The sequence below is a fragment of the Hoplias malabaricus genome, unplaced genomic scaffold (genome assembly GCF_029633855.1).
Source record: "Hoplias malabaricus isolate fHopMal1 unplaced genomic scaffold, fHopMal1.hap1 scaffold_328, whole genome shotgun sequence".
NCBI classification, from domain to species: Eukaryota; Metazoa; Chordata; class Actinopteri; order Characiformes; family Erythrinidae; genus Hoplias; species Hoplias malabaricus.
The window spans coordinates 1730-18253 of record NW_027100893.1 but is presented as its reverse complement, the minus strand read 5'-3'; the positions used below and the strand labels follow the sequence as shown (position 1 = coordinate 18253).

At 43.0% G+C, this 16524-nt stretch overlaps 2 protein-coding genes across 10 annotated transcripts; one reads left to right on the top strand and one right to left on the bottom strand.

Annotated features, from left to right (window-relative positions):
• Window positions 1-100: 100 nt before the first annotated feature.
• Window positions 101-6279, bottom strand: LOC136682338 (tripartite motif-containing protein 16-like). Its single transcript, XM_066658837.1, has 6 exons — window positions 6252-6279; window positions 2037-2137; window positions 1622-1855; window positions 1365-1524; window positions 986-1042; window positions 101-591 (listed from the first exon to the last, which is right to left on the bottom strand). The coding sequence occupies exons 1-6, from the start codon at window positions 6277-6279 to the stop codon at window positions 101-103; spliced, it is 1071 nt and encodes a 356-aa protein (XP_066514934.1).
• Window positions 6280-11749: 5470 nt separating this feature from the next.
• LOC136682337 (tripartite motif-containing protein 16-like) lies at window positions 11750-14387 on the top strand. Of its 9 annotated transcripts, none has more exons than XM_066658833.1 (7): window positions 11750-12340; window positions 12516-12611; window positions 12784-13011; window positions 13109-13245; window positions 13339-13375; window positions 13605-13647; window positions 13909-14387. In XM_066658833.1, exons 1-7 carry the CDS (start codon window positions 11750-11752, stop codon window positions 14385-14387), a joined length of 1611 nt encoding a protein of 536 aa, XP_066514930.1. The 9 variants fall into 9 exon arrangements, with proteins under 9 accessions (XP_066514930.1, XP_066514929.1, XP_066514932.1 ...); XM_066658832.1 differs by having other exon boundaries at window positions 13109-13287; window positions 13351-13354; XM_066658835.1 differs by lacking the exon at window positions 13339-13375 and having other exon boundaries at window positions 13109-13235; window positions 13591-13647.
• The last annotated feature ends 2137 nt before the right edge of the window (window positions 14388-16524 follow it).

Here is a 16524-nt window from a genome sequence, read left to right as displayed (position 1 = left end):
AAACATTATTACTCGACACACAGAGCAAGGAGGACAACTTCTGGCTGATTCACTCACTTCTTTAATTGAACTACTGCCACACTCATTACATTCAGAATACCTAGAACCCAGGGTAGAGCGGCTGAATGAAGGTGGTGTGGACAGTGTGTAGGAGGGTCATTGTGTCAAAGACGCTGTAGAAGGACAGAGTTCCTGCGCCGTGATCCACATACACTCCTATTCTGGAGGAGGACGGAGCTGAGATCTCAGTCTCAATGTTGTTGTGAATGAAAGAGAGAGAGTGAGAACACCGCAGACTCCAGGACTGATTGTTGCGTCCAAACCAGCACTCATTACCCACTCCTTTCCTGCTGATCCCTTTATATGACACTGATATATACACTGCACATTCCACAGCACTGCTCCACTCAACCTCCCAGTAACAGCGTCCACTCACACTCTCTTTACTCAACACCTGACACCAGTCGTCAAATCTCTCTGGATGATCAGGGTAACCCTGGACTCTCTCACTGTTCATCACCACTCTGTTATTCTCAGACAGAACGAGTTCCTGATGTGCTGTGTTGGGGTCCAGGGTCAGACGACAGAAATCTAAAAAGGGTTAAAAAAATCAATAAATCTGTCTTTTATTCACAGAATATGAAGATATTTAAAGAAACAACTATGTGTCTGTGCTCTGCCTTCTCTCTCTAATCATATTTCTTATTGAAGATTAAAATATTAGTTTTTTATTTGGGTTTATATTAATGTGTAAATATTTGTGTAAATCTCTTAGTGTGTGGAGAATGGTGGTGTATTTGTGTGTATTTTGTTTCTGTGTGTGTGTGTGTGTGTGTGTGTGTTTGTGTGTGTGTGTGTGTGTGTGTGTGTGTGTGCGTGTGTATGTGTGTGTTTGTGTGTGCATGTGTGTGCGTGTGTGTGCGTGTGTATGTGTGTGTTTCTGTGTGTGTGTGTGCTTGTCTGTGTGTGTGTGTGTATCACATACGCTGCAGGAAATCTTCTCTGGTCGTTGGCTCTGGGGGTAAAATCTGAACTGCTGCAGCTGTGGAGACAGAAATCAAATGATCCACAACAGAAAGAAGTAGACGATCATCCAGAAAAAAAGAAACAGGGAACAGAGCTCCAGTAAATGTTTATGTTTTAAATCGTCAAACCGACTGAACACAGGCAAATAACCTATAGATCTTCTATTAATAAATATTTAATAAAATCTTCTCAGTAACAGCAGAGTCGAGGAGAGACAGGGGAAAGCTCCACACACTCTCTCCACTGTGTAACTCTGCTGATCTCCTGTCTTTCTTTAGTCTGTACTTGAGGAAGATCTGTGTCCGTCACTATATTTCACATAAGGGGTCTCCTCTTACCGAGCGGAGGGATTTTACTGAACTCCTCTTTGCAGAATTCCTCCAGTCGCTCTTTCAGATCAGAGAGAGATTTCCTCACTGTGTCGAATGAGAGATGTTGATTAACTCTGATTCTCTGTGAGTCCTCAGGTCCAGGAGAGACACACAGAGACTGGAAACTCTACAGAATACAGAAGGGTAAAGGAGAACAGGAATACAGATCTTTTAGAGCCTTCCTGAGCTTCAGTTCTCTCTATAGATCACACAGTGAGTGTTACCTGGAGGAAATGGATGTGATCGTCTGTGTGTGGAAGCTGCTCCAGCTCAGTGTGTCTCCTCTTTAGATCAGAGATCTCCTGCTCCAGTTTCTCCAGGAGATCTTCAGCTCGACTCAGTTCAGCCTTCTCCTGAGCTCTGATCAGCTCTGTCAGCTCAGAGCGCTTTTTCTCAAAAGAGCGGATCAGTTCAGTAAAGATCCTCTCACTGTCCCTCACTGCTGTCTGTGCAGAGCTCTGTTACAACACACACACACACACACACACACACACACACACACACACACAGATGGTACTCCACACGGTGTCTGTGTAGGGTCTGTAAGTGTCCAGCACTGAGCTCCTCACTTTCTGACTGGAGGAGAGTGGGACTGAAGGGTGGAATATCTGCTCCAGCCACTCTCTCCTCACTACTCACCTTAAGAGCTTTCACAGCCTCTTTCACCTCCTGCAGCTTCTTCTCTTTCTCCTGGATTCTCTGCTGAGATTCCCTCTGCAAATCTTTCAGTCGACTCTGGATCAAAATAAACACTTTATGAACTGTGAGATAAGAGTAAACCATTAATTAAGAATATGATGTTGTTTTAACAGACTTTGACACTGTGCTGTTTACTGTAAAGCAGTGCTGGGTGGTACAGCGGTTCATATGGAAGTGTACTGCTGCCACACAGGAAAAAAAATCCTTAGTATGTGGTTATTATGAGAAAAGCCTCTGGTTATTATGGGATAGTATCTAGTAGTAGTATGAGATATGTCTGTCTCCATTCTGTTGGTAATACCAATACTGTTCCGACACCAGAGCCACTGAGCAGTGGTCTCACTGGGTCACACCACAGTGACCTGCGATGATCCGGTGGTCCACTTGTGTCTAGTTCATCATCCATGTAATGTTTTATGTGTTTGGGCTTATTTTACTGTAAAGTGTGCTGCTGGTTTCACCACTAAAGCTAAAGAGAGGAGTTTTTGTCTGATTTTAAAAAGTCTAAATCATTTAGTGCTGTAGATATTCTGGAAGTTTATTCCAAAGTTTAGGGCATAATAAGAAAAATGCTGCTTCTTCACTTGTCAATGATGATTCCATAAATACGCTGCTAAACGCCAGATGAGCTCATGGTCAAACTCATTTACTTTCTGTAAGAAGAGCCCTAATGATGTGTCAGTAACCGCTTTGTAAGGATTCAGAGCTCTTTTGAGCACCGATGCGTGTTGTGAGTTGGTGAAACAAACCCGGCACATGGAGCTGGTGCTCGCTGCCCTCAAATGAGTCACAGCTTATAGTTATCAGTGTGTGAAAGAGGCGAGGAGATTAGGACACTTTACAGGAAAATACAGGCTACTTTACATCTAAACACACCTTATTTGTTTAAATATGTTTTAAATTAATGAAGGTAAAGTTTCCTAAAAAAAAGTAAAATAAAATAAACGGTGAGAGATTGATAACATTAACAGAGTGTAGCTGGTTTACGTAAGTTGTGAAAATTAGCCAATAGTTTTGAAGTTGTCTGAAAAATGTGTTTAAAACAGCAAAAGGTTTTAAAATCCAGTGCTATTAAGTAGAGGCTACTGAGTAATGAATTATTAACTATCATAATAAAATATGAACTAACTAATACTACTTGCATATGTATTTAAACCTCTTCCAAAAAGATTCCAAATACAGATAACAATTATTCACAAAGGATAGTGGTGCCACTAATTTCACACCTGATCATTATAACTCCTTATATCTTTGTCAAAGGGTAATTAGTCAGATTGTTAAATAAAATTAGCGACAGTAGCGACATTGACTGTAGCGACAGTGTCAATGACAGTATTTCAAATGCCTAAGTGAGGAAAATACTGAAATAAAATGTAGAATACATGTTGAGCTTTCCAACTGAGCAGGACTGGATTGATAAAGAGAAAGTGAGAAACACATGACACCACCTTGAACTCCATTCACAAAGCCCTACAAATGTGGTTGATTCAAATAAATCTAATAGAATGTCCTCATTGTCAGTAGAACAGCACACTTTAAATGTGGCTGGGTCACACTTGTACAGTTTGTACCAAAGACAAGAAAACACAGATAAAGTAGTTTTATTTTGTTTTATTTTCAAGTGTCACTAATGTATGTGCATGCACTCATTAACTTATTAACACAAACAGATCTTCATAAACTTGTCTGAAGAATGGGCTGCAGAACACAGGTGCATCAGTGTAGAACGCCAGAAGTTCCCCCGTCTCCAATGCCCAAAGTAGTCTGTAGACAACAAATAATAAACAGAAGCACACTCTTAGTATCAGTTTATAACAGACAGCGTAACTGCTTTTAACTGCATACGTTCAACGTTTTCACATTTTTTGTGTTGACTTTTTTTTGGCAACCACTGGTCTGAGGAACAATCCTCAAAAACCACACACAGTGCGCATATATTTTTTGCAGTTTTATACGTCTCTCAGCAGTTCATCCAGCACTCGAGTCAATACATGGTACAAAACGCTTGGTATTCTGCACTGTAGAGTTTCCAATCACTACACCTGTACATTTCACATCTGAGAATCATTCATTAGAGTACAACTCTGTCTCAGTGTATTGAAATATCATAATACTCCTCATACTTACTGTCAAGACACTGAGATGGTGCTCAGGGCTGGAATGATTGTTTTTCAGCAATGTCCTTTAAGAGGCGACACACGAGTGACAGCATTAAAATAGCTTGGCCATCCACATTCAGGACTACATTTAATAGTGTGCCCTCCAGAGCAATAAGGGGCATCCCTGAAAGACATCACAGAAGTATGTAGATATTGTTTTACAATTTTAGGGAAACAAAACAGATCATTATAAAATGACCATATAACCAACATTCCAATTCAATCATTTTAAAACAAACCCCAGTTTTCTCACTGTGAAGGCTACAGCACAGTAAGCAAAATGAAAACTGAAATGCCCAGTTCAGCTGTAAGAACAGTTACACAACCTTCTGGTGAATGTCAATGGTATCCATTAACTCTCCTTTACCTTTCAGACTCAACAAGCTGAATTCTTCTGAAAGAAATTAGTATAAACTAACACAATGCTAATCAGATATTATGAATTACTCTTTTTAAATCTGGTCAGTCACCCAATGACATGTGCACTTATGAATTCAACTACACCGTCATACCTCGCAGGATCACCAGTCATGCCTGTTATGTTGCTCCCTTATAGTGTAACTAAGTAAACATTATTACTCGACACACAGAGCAAGGAGGACAACTTCTGGCTGATTCACTCACTTCTTTAATTGAACTACTGCCACACTCATTACATTCAGAATACCTAGATGCCCTAGTGGCGGTCTGCCCTCTGGTGGTTTCATTGTACATAGGACATCTCTAGGTGCATACATCACATATCTCCTCCCCACTAAGGTTTGTTGTCAATAACAAAACATTTCTTAGGAAACAAACTTAAGACATCATATCCTTTTTTTTTTTTTTTTTTTTTTTTTTTTTTTTAAACTTCTCAATAACCTTACTAGAAAATAGGAGTTACGTCACAACTTATAATCACTTCAAAGTTTCAAAACTCAGAACCATTTAACAACATTCTATGAAAGCAAACATTCTTCAACTTTTTTTTTTTTTTTTTTTTTTAATTCACTAATCCCTGTAACGTACTGGTGGACGTGTGATCCTCACCGGATATCGTCGTACAGTCTCTGTTGTAGTCTGAACGTTCGGTGTGGATTCCATGGACTGTGGTATCGTGGGTGTTTTTGATGGTGTATGTAGTGTGTGTGTAAGTGTATCAGTATCCTCCTTCTGTTGAGGTGTATTTGGATCAGGTGTGGTTGTCTGAGGAAGTGACATCGGACAACTCGCAGGAAGACTCACTGCAGTCTCTGATGGATCTGACTCGGACCGAGTCAGCATCTGGTCCACATGACGCTTCCAGACCCCTTGTGTTCCCACATTTACCTTGTAGGACACTGGTCCGGTCTTCTCGATCACCACAGCTTGCGTCCACTTATCCTCCCCCCCTCCTATAATCACGCACAAGCACTGGCTCACCAACTTCAAACTGTCTCTGTTTAGAGTGTAGCTGGCGCCGTTGCTGTTGAGCCTCTTGTGACAGGTGCACTGTTCCAGCCATACTTGGTTTCAGGAAATCCAGTCGAGAACGCAGTTTGCGTCCAATGAACAGCATTGCAGGGCTTTCCTTGGTTGTTGCATGGGAGGTGTTGCGGTAGGTCAGGAGGAATGTATCTAGACGCTGTTGCACAGGTGTAGGTCCTCTAGAAGATTTCAGAGTGTGCTTGAAAGTTTGCACAAAGCGCTCCGCTAAACCATTGGAGGCTGGGTGGTACGGTGCTGAGTGAATTTGTTTGACGCCATTGGCGTTCAGAAACGTGATGAATTCTTCAGAGCAGAACTGAGGACCATTGTCGCTTACAAGGCTGTGTGGAATGCCATAGCGACTAAAGAGTCCCCTAAGCACTTGGATGGTTTTGCTAGACGTGGTGCTATCCATGATGTGCACTTCGGGCCATTTGGAGTGTGCGTCCACTACGACCAGGTACATGTGCCCTTCAAATGGACCGGCAAAGTCCACATGTATCCATTCCCAAGGACTGGATGGCCACATCCATGGGTGTAAGGGTGCTAGGCCTGGTTCTTTCTGCACTCGCTGACATGAGTGGCATGACTTTGCTTGGTGCTCGATCTGGGAGTCGATGCTGGGCCACCAAACATAGCTGCGGGCTAAACTCTTCATCCTTACTACACCTGGGTGTGCTGAGTGTAACTCTGCCAAAACCCGGGGGCGTAGTTTGGGTGGCACAATCACTCTCAAACCCCACATGAGGCATCCGTGCTGCACAGTGAGATCATGGCGGCGCTGGAGATAGGGGGACAGCTCGTCCGCTATGTTGTTTGCAGCTGGAAAACGGCCAGTTGTGACCATTTCCATGACACAGGACAGAGTGGGGTCAGCCATGGTGTGACGGTTGATCTCGGTGTGGCTGACTGGCAATGTGTCCAACTGTGACGTGTAGAACACCTCCACTGCATCTTGTTTTTCCCTGGGGGCATGAGGGAGCGGTAACCTCGACAGTCCATCAGCGTTGGCATGTAGGGCCCCTTTTCTGTACTCAATGGTGTAATTGTGAGCGGAGAGCAGGAGCGCCCAGCGTTGCATGCGAGCGGCAGCCATGGTTGGTGTGCCTTTCCCTGGACTGAAGATGGTTGTAAGCGGGCGATGGTCAGTGAGTAGAGTGAATGTATTGCCATACAGATACTGGTGAAACTTGCGTACTCCAAAGACTATCGCTAACGCCTCCCTCTCAATCTGAGCGTAGTTTTGTTCTGCTTCGCTGAGAGTTCTGGATGCATAGGCGATGGGTTTTTTATCGCCATCCGGCATGACATGAGAGAGAACAGCTCCGACCCCATAAGGTGAAGCGTCGCAAGCGAGGCGGAGAGGCAACTCGGGGTTGTAATGTGTAAGCACCTCCTGAGATATCAGGAGTGCTTTGGCTTTCTGGAACGCTGATGCACAGGCTGACGTCCACTGCCATTTCTTTTCTTTGTTCAGCAGTTCATTCAATGGCTTTAGCACAGTGGCCCGATCAGGAATGAAGCGTCCATAATAGTTAAGCATTCCTAGGAAAGATCGAAGTTGACTTACATCGCCTGGTGCTGGTGCTTCCACGATGGCACGTACCTTCTCCGGTGACTTGTGGAGCCCAGCAGCGTCGATTATGTGGCCCAGGTATTCCACGGACTCCTGGAAGAAGAGACATTTCTCTTTCTTGATGTGCAGGCTGTATTCCTCTAGCCTGCTGAGCACTGCATCCAGTGTTTTCAGGTGTGTCTGCTCATCAGGACCATGACAAGTATGTCGTCCAGGTAGCAATGAGTGTGTGCCAGTCCGAGGAGCACCTGGTCCATTGCCTTCTGGAATAAGGCGGGCGATGACGCTACACCAAACGGCAAGCGATTGAAGCAGAAGAGTCCTGTGTTGAGATGGTCAGCAACTTCTTGGAGCTCTCTTCTACTTCCATCTGTAGATATGCATTGGATAGATCCAGCTTACTGAAGCACTGACCTCCAGCGAGAGAAGCGAACAAGTCCTCAATACGAGGAATTGGGTATTTTTCGATGCAGAGTGCTGGGTTGAGTGTGACTTTGAAGTCCCCGCAAAGTCTCACGGTGCCGTCCTTCTTGTTCACTGGCACCACTGGCGTAGCCCAGTCACTATGCGCCACCGGTGAAATGACGCCAAGCTCCGTGAGGCGTGTCAGTTCAGCTTCCACTCGCGGTCGAAGAGCATGGCACATTGCGTGGTGGGCAGAATTTGGGTACACTGTTTGGTCTTAGAGTGAGCCTGGCTTTCACTCCAGTCATGGTGCCTAACTTATCGGAGAAAACAGCGGAGTGTCTTTTTAACACTATCTCTAAGCTGTCTGTCTGTCTATGCTCAATTGCATGTACTGTCTTTAAGTCTCTCCAGTTCAGCTGAATGGCTCTCAGCCACTCCCTGCCAAACAATGGTGGAGCATCCGCCTTCACCACATACAGTGGCAAGACAGCGTGTTGCTTGTTCAATGTCACTTGCACTTTAATGACTCCTTCTGGTGCCAAAGGCTCTCCTGTGTATGTCTTTAGCATGATATCAGTGGGTTGCAGAGGAATTTTGTGCAGCTTTCGTTTGTACATTTCCCATGGAATCAATGACACTGCAGCCCCTGTATCCAATTCCATCTCCATTTTCTTTCTGTTGACTGTTGGCACTACTGATATACGTGAATACTTCCCTTTTTGAGACACTGTATAGAGTTCCAAGTCACTGTCACTATCCGTTTTCGTTCCTTCACTTTCACTTTCATTCGCCTCGACGTGATGGATCTTTTCCTTTCTATCTTTCACGCTGCGTTTGTGAGCATGGCTTTTCTGTTCAGGCTTTCTATCTTTGTGTTTATGTTCTCTTTCGTGACTGCCTTTTGATCTACCCCTACACATTCGTTTAGTATGGCCTTTCCTCCCGCACTGGTGACATTCGCGGTCTTTGTACCAGCAGACATCATCGCTGTGATTTCCCTTCCCACAGCGGCGGCATTTTTCACTTTGCGAAAACACTGCATGTACTTTCAGGGAATTACTTAACTGCTGTACATCGCGTGCTGCTGTCTCTGCTGACACTGCGTGTTCCACTGCTTTTTTGAACGTGAGGTTTTCCTCCGTCAGAAGACGTTTCTGTAGAGCTTCGCATTTCAATCCGCAAACAAATCTGTCCCTCAGAGCGTCCTCTAAGTAAGCCCCGAACTCAGTGTTCTGATAGCTTCTTGAGCACTGCTACATACTGTGCTATCGTTTCGCCTTCCCCCTGATTTCGCTTGTGGAACCGGAACCTTTCGGCTATAACAAGCGGTTTCGGTGTGAAGTGATCTTTAAGCACAGTCACAACCTGTTCATAAGTCTTTATGCCAGGTGCCACGGGAGCTACTAAGCTACGAAGCAGTCCATATGTTTTAGGACCCATCACACTGAACAGTACTGAAACTTTCTTAGCCTCTTGAATGTCATTAGCCACCACATAATGCTCAAAACGTTCAATATACGTTGCCCACTGCTCACCAGACTCATCGAAAACGTCCATTTGTCCATATATTCCAGCCATCATACGTCTTTCTGGGATTACTTGTACCGTAGATGAACTCACAGCACTCAATGCCCTTGTATCCGTTGATGGTTGGCTTTAGTTGATTAGCACATTAGCTAGCCACGCGGGTGTTCATTTCGGTCCAAAACTTGCACAAAACTGGTTTAACTTTCACAGCCAATCGATGCAAAGTATTCCGAAACACACGACTCGTCGCCAATTTATGTTATGTTGCTCCCTTATAGTGTAACTAAGTAAACATTATTACTCGACACACAGAGCAAGGAGGACAACTTCTGGCTGATTCACTCACTTCTTTAATTGAACTACTGCCACACTAATTACATTCAGAATCCCTAGATGCCCTAGTGGTGGTCTGCCCTCTAGTGGTTTCATTGTACATAGGACATCTCTAGGTGCATACATCACAATGCCCACCTTACGCTCTTTGGCAGAAACATACACCACATTCAACTGATGACATTAAACAACCTGAATGTAATCACCAGGGACCATTGTGTGTTTTTGATGAAAGTATGTGGAAGACTAGATTATGTTTACCACAAATGTTTGAATTACATTAAAATCTGGTGCCAGTAGAACAGACTGTTTTCTGTTCATTTACAACTTACCAATAGCTTGAGAACAGAGCAGTCATCAACCTTCATCTGGACTGGAATGTTCTGTCAGAAAAGACATTTATAAAGAATGGGTGATATACAATGACTGTGTGAGGAAGGGAAAAAAATCTTGATGGGGTTTGTACCTTGTTTTTTGATAAACTTCTAGTGGCCAGGATCCAGTCGTGCTGCGACTGAGCTGCAAAAGATAAAAATATTCAGCTCTTTTGTATCATCATTGAGGACACTCCAGACAGCACAGAACTCTGACTGAACATCAGGACGACACACAAACATCACCATTCCCTGACGCTACAGACAACAGCTGTAGCTAAAAATGACTGTAACAGACCTTTTTGTTTAATATATATTAAAGATAAATGGCCTAATTTGCCAACATTAACTGCACTGACAGTACAAACCTGGCTATGACTTTCAGAACATGCAGTAAGTAAGAACATCATGTAAAAAAACAAAAACACGACCTCCAGAACTCTGAAAGTTATGAGGAATAATGAACATGTTTTTCACAGCAACATTTCATAAGGAACACTGACCAGTTCCTGTAAGTGCTAATATTAAACCTGAAAAATGGTCATTTTCTGTCTCCAAAAACACTAGGGTTAGCTGTGTCCAGCTAATAAATCCAGGACCTGTGAAGTACAGAATTTGTGATGGAAATGTCTGTCAATATTTACTTTTGTTTCACAAACTCAAGTCATCAACTTATAGAATTATTTCAATAAATGTTTACCTAGAAGTGTATCACTAGCAGAAAAAAAGCATGATTTAAAATTATTGTTCACAGAAACGTTCATTCTTCTGCTCACAGAATAGTTGTTACTTTAAAAGAATACTTATCTGAAAGATGAAAACTATCATTTACAAATTAATACGTTTCAATAAGAAAAAAGAATTGACTCAAGAAGAAAACACACAAAACTATCTGTAACAACAGTCATCACCGCACACTGGTGAATCCCCTGACATTCACCTGAAACCATTCATGAAAATAATGAAAAGATAAACATAACTGGACGTACAACCAGGTCTAGAAACAGCAGATGACTGTGCAATCACATAAAACCTGTGCCACACCACACACTGTAAAGATATTTATCTACGACACTACTCCTATATATTTACATATTATATGACATTTGTGTATCGAGCAAAAACACAGACAACAATATAACAACGAGTTTTGAAATTGACTTACAAACTAATTATTTTTGCTTACCGACAAAAGGGCGATGTACGTCTTCATTTAACTTCTGCTTCCCCTTGAAATGTTCGTCTCATGGAGTGAATGTGAGCCGTATTCGAATTTAGGAGTTTAGTGAATGATTTTGTAACACTACCTCAAAATAGTGCACTACATAGTGAATAGGGCACAGTTTAGGACACAGTTAAATTACTGAACCCGGGCGTAGCGTCTGAGGTAAGGAGGGGGCGGGGTTGGATGTCCAGCTCCTCCTTCCTACAGGCTGCAGCGAGAGGCTTCCACAGTTTTACATTAATCAAAGTACATCTGTTTAAACAAACACAGAGGACTACAGCACAGTCACAGATTTTTCTCTTATTTTATCTTTTATATCTGTTTATTTAAATGCTGCAATTATAAAGTGTGTCAGATTCTCTACAAAGTGGAGTCTTTTTAATCTACTGCTACATTTCAATGTTATTTCTGTCTCTTCCTTGATCTTTTCTTCAGTCTCCTCCCCTCTCTCTCCCTCCCCCTCTCTCTCCACCTCCTTCCCTCTGTGACACTTTAACCACAACAGAATCAGGAAGCCACTCCTTCTCAGAGAAAACGAAACTGAACTCAGTCTGAAACTCTTTCTTTCTCTCTCTCTCTCTCTCTCAGTGAGCGAGTGCAGGAAAATGGCAGAGGCCAGTATCTCCGTAGATCAGGACCAGTTCATGTGTCCAGTCTGTCTGGATCTGCTGAAGGATCCAGTGACTGTTCCCTGTGGACACAGTTTCTGTAAGGTGTGTATTAATGACTGCTGGGATCAGGAGGATCAGACGGGGATCTACCGCTGCCCCCAGTGCAGAGAGACCTTCACTCTGAGGCCTGTTCTACGCAGAAACAACATGCTGGCTGAAGTGGTGGAGAAACTGAAGAAGACAGAGCTCCAGGCTCCTTCTCCTGATCACTGTTACGCTGAAACTGGAGATGTGGAGTGTGATTTCTGCACTGGGAGGAAACACAAAGCCGTCAAGTCCTGTCTGGTGTGTCTGGCGTCTTATTGCGAAACTCACCTTAAACCTCACTATCAGTCTCCTGTTTTTAAGAAGCACAAACTGGTCAAAGCCTCCAAAAAACTACAAGAGAACATCTGCTCTCTACATGATAAACTGATTGAGATCTACTGCCGCACTGACCACAGCTGTATCTGTTATTTATGTACGATGGAGGAACACAGAGGCCACGATACAGTCTCAGTATCAACAGAAAGAACCAACAAAGAGGTCAGAGCTTCACCTGCTGAAGACAGTATTTTAAATCAGTTCTGTTTCATGTGTGAGTAAGAATTATGGCTTTACAGTAAACAGCACAGTATCAAAGTCTGTTAAAACAACATCAGATTCTTAATTAATGATTTACTCTTATCTCACAGTTCATAAAGTGTTTATTTTGATCCAGAGTCGACTGAAAGATTTGCAGAGGGAATCTCAGCAGAGAATCCAGGAGAAAGAGAAGAAGCTGCAGGAGGTGAAAGAGGCTGTGAAAGCTCTTAAGGTGAGTAGTGAGGAGAGAGCGGCTGGAGCAGATATTCCACCCCTCAGTCCCACTCTCCTCCAGTCGGACAGTGAGGAGCTCAGTGCTGGACACTTACAGACCCTACACAGACACAAAGTGGAATACCATCTGTGTGTGTGTGTGTGTGTGTGTGTGTGTGTGTGTGTAACAGAGCTCTGCACAGACAGCAGTGACGAACAGTGAGAGGATCTTTACTGAACTGATCCGCTCCTTTGAGAAAAAGCGCTCTGAGCTGATCAGAGCTCAGGAGAAGGCTGAACTGAGTCGAGCTGAAGAACTCCTGGAGAAACTGGAGCAAGAGATCTCTGATCTAAAGAGGAGACACACTGAGCTGGAGCAGCTTCCACACACAGACGATGACATCCACACATTCCTTCAGGTAACACTCACTGTGTGATCTATAGAGAGAACTGAAGCTCAGGAAGGCTCTAAAAGATCTGTATTCCTGTTCTCCTTTACCCTTCTGTATTCTGTAGAGTTTCCAGTCTCTGTGTGTCTCTCCCGGACCCGAGGACTCACCGAGAATCAGAGTTAATCAACATCTCTCATTCGACACAGTGAGGAAATCTCTCTCTGATCTGAAAGAGCGACTGGAGGAATTCTGCAAAGAGGAGTTCAGTAAAATCCCTCCGCTCGGTAAGAGGAGACCCCTTATGTGAAATATAGTGACGGACACAGTTCTCCCTCAAGTACAGACTAAAGAAAGACAGGAGATCAGCAGAGTTACACAGTGGAGAGAGTGTGTGGAGCTTTCCCCTGTCTCTCCTCGACTCTGCTGTTACTGAGAAGATTTAATTAAACATTTATTAATAGAAGATCTATAGGTTATTTGCCTGTGTTCAGTCGGTTTGACGATTTAAAACATAAACATTTACTGGAGCTCTGTTGCCTGTTTCTTTTTTTCTGGATGATCGTCTACTTCTTTCTGTTGTGGATCATTTGATTTCTGTCTCCACAGCTGCAGCAGTTCAGATTTTACCCCCAGAGCCAACGACCAGAGAAGATTTCCTGCAGTGTATGTGATACACGCACACACACACACACACACACACAGAAACAAAATACACACAAATACACCACCATTCTCCACACACTGAGATTTACACAAATATTTACATATTAATATAAACCCAAATAAAAAACTAATATTTTAATCTTCAGTAAGAAATATGATTAGAGAGAGAAGGAAGAGCACAGACACATAGGTGTTTCTTTGAATATCTTCATATTCTGTGAATAAAAGACAGATCTATTGATTTTTTTTAACCCTTTTTAGATTTCTGTCATCTGACCCTTGACCCCAACACAGCACATCAGGAACTTGTTCTGTCTGAGAATAACAGAGTGGTGAGAAACAGTTGGAGAGTCCAGGGTTACCCTGATCATCCAGAGAGATTTGACGGCAGGTGTCAGGTGTTGAGTAAAGAGAGTGTGAGTGGACGCTGTTACTGGGAGGTTGAGTGGCGCAGTGCTGAGGGATGGTCTTTGTTCATATCAATGTCATATAAAGGGATCAGGAGGAAAGGGTGGGGTAGTGAGTGTGTGTTTGGACTGAACGATCAGTCCTGGAGTCTGCAGTGTTCTCCCTCTCTCTCTTTCTTTCACAACAACATTGAGACTAAGATCTCAGCCCCGTCCTCCTCCAGAATAGGAGTGTATGTGGATCACGGCGCAGGAACTCTGTCCTTCTACAGCGTCTCTGACACAATGACCCTCCTCCACACCGTCCACACCACCTTCACTCAGCCGCTGTAGGCTGGGTTCTGGGTTGGTTTGGAATCATCTGCAAAGTTCTGTGATCCAGAATGAAGATGTCCTCTTCGTGGGAGATCAGGGTCAGCAGTGGACCGCTAGTTTCCATTTAAAGAAACTAGAAATTAAATGTACTTTTTAAATAAAAGGAATTTTCGGCTTTCCATTTGATTTCTTCTGTTAGACAACACCAAGATTATTTTGTTATACAGCTGTGTTCAAATGATGTAGTAAACAAAAACTCCACAAACACAGAGATACAGATGTTTTTCTTTGGACAGTGACGATATGAAAGGCAGTGAAAGAGAAATAACTAAAGCCTAGAGTTTACAACATGTTGAGATCTCCTCACCTGTGACTAAATTAAATTTACTTTGTCATAAATAAACCACATCATCCACTACATGTTGCTGTATCTGAGTTCTCTCTGAGGTGTATATTTACCTGCTATAGACAGGCTTTTACTGTGGGTTAAGCCAAGATTATTGTCATTAAATAAATATTTAATAGTAATATTTCATTACAATGACCATAAGTAAATTGGGGTGAGGAGTAAAGTTTTGTCACTATTTACCCCACATCCCTAAAAGTACCAACTGCTACTAAGTTAAATATTGAATGTACAAACCCCTTTTCCAACACTGCGACATTTTATAATTTGTAATTAAAACACGAGTCTGTGATGTGTTCACACTCTTGAAGCTACCGAAGCCCATAGAGATATTTCCATTGTTGTCACTCGGTTGTATTTTGTGACTCTAAACACATTTAGGTTTTGACTCCACAAAAAAATGGTGACGGGGGCAAGTTGAGTGTGAAAAGTTTATAGAGTATTGAAGTATTGAAGCTCCAACATTTTGAATCATTTATAAACTTATTTTTGAAAACTGTGGTAAATAAGATTGCACCAGTCTATCCCAACCACAAGAGGGCAGTAACGCGGAAGTTGATGTTCTTGTGGAAGGGAAAGCCCAACCTAAATCCCAAAACCTGAGTTCTGAAAGTGATACATAAATTCATAGGTAATGGAGACTCCTGTCAAGACCCGTGGGTCTGAAAGGATGTGGAGCTTAAGATAAGAATCCCCAATGCATTAGTGTGTGTGTGTGTGTGTGTGTGTGTGTGTGTGTGTGTGTGTGTGTTTTCGATGTCATAGATGGGTTAAATGTAGATGAATGTTTTGTTGCACACTGTACAATGACAATAAATGTATCTTTATGACATTATCACATTCATCAAAAAAGATGCTCTCCACTCTTAAAGCAACACTAGGTAGAATCTTTACCTGAAAATCATTGTGATGCTCCACTGAGCTGTAACTGAGAGAATAGAGACTCTATCATTGCTACTCCAGGCTCAGCACTGCAGAAACTGCACCATGTAACTGTTGAAGGAGGTTAGGACACCACACCACCCCCTTCCCCCTCCCCCTTGATTGAGATCAGTGCTGTAAAAGTGAATTACACAGTCTGTAACTGTAGGGGAGCCCAGGACCAAAAAGTACCAAATCGTACGTAGTGTTGCTTTAACAGCTGACCTCAGTGCATCGCCAGCCTCAGAAAAGCAAATACAAACGGATTTAATTTATTCAGAGGCAAAACGCTAATTCTTATGTTAATACTGTAATTAGGAATGTGCTGAGTGATGCTGGGATTCCAGGAGGTCTGGATGTGGGAATTTGCCCCAACTCTCCCCCATCACTCAGAACCATTCTGATTAATGTCTGATAAACTGGGCTTTTTGTGTTTTCTTTGGAGTGTGTTGAACTGTGATGACGTTGTGTTCTCTCAGTGTCTGTGTGGGTTTACTCCAGGAGGCTCCGGTTTCTTCCCACAGTCCAAACACATGTTTGTAGGTGGAGCTACTGTCCACAGTCCACAATGTGTGAGTGGATGAGTGACTGGGTGAATGTGTGAAAGTCTTCACAGGTGAGTGTGTGAAGTTTTTTGAGGGTGAGTGTGTGAGTGAATGTACAGCCTCTGGAAAGAAACGCCAGCCTATATTTGTCCATTCTACGGTCAATAGTTGGAGGTCGTTGTAGAGTGAGTGACTGGGTGAGTGTATGAGTGACTGGGTGAGTGTGTTTGTGTGTGTTGGTGACTCGAGCAAATCTCAGATCCAGCGTCGATATCTTGAAGGT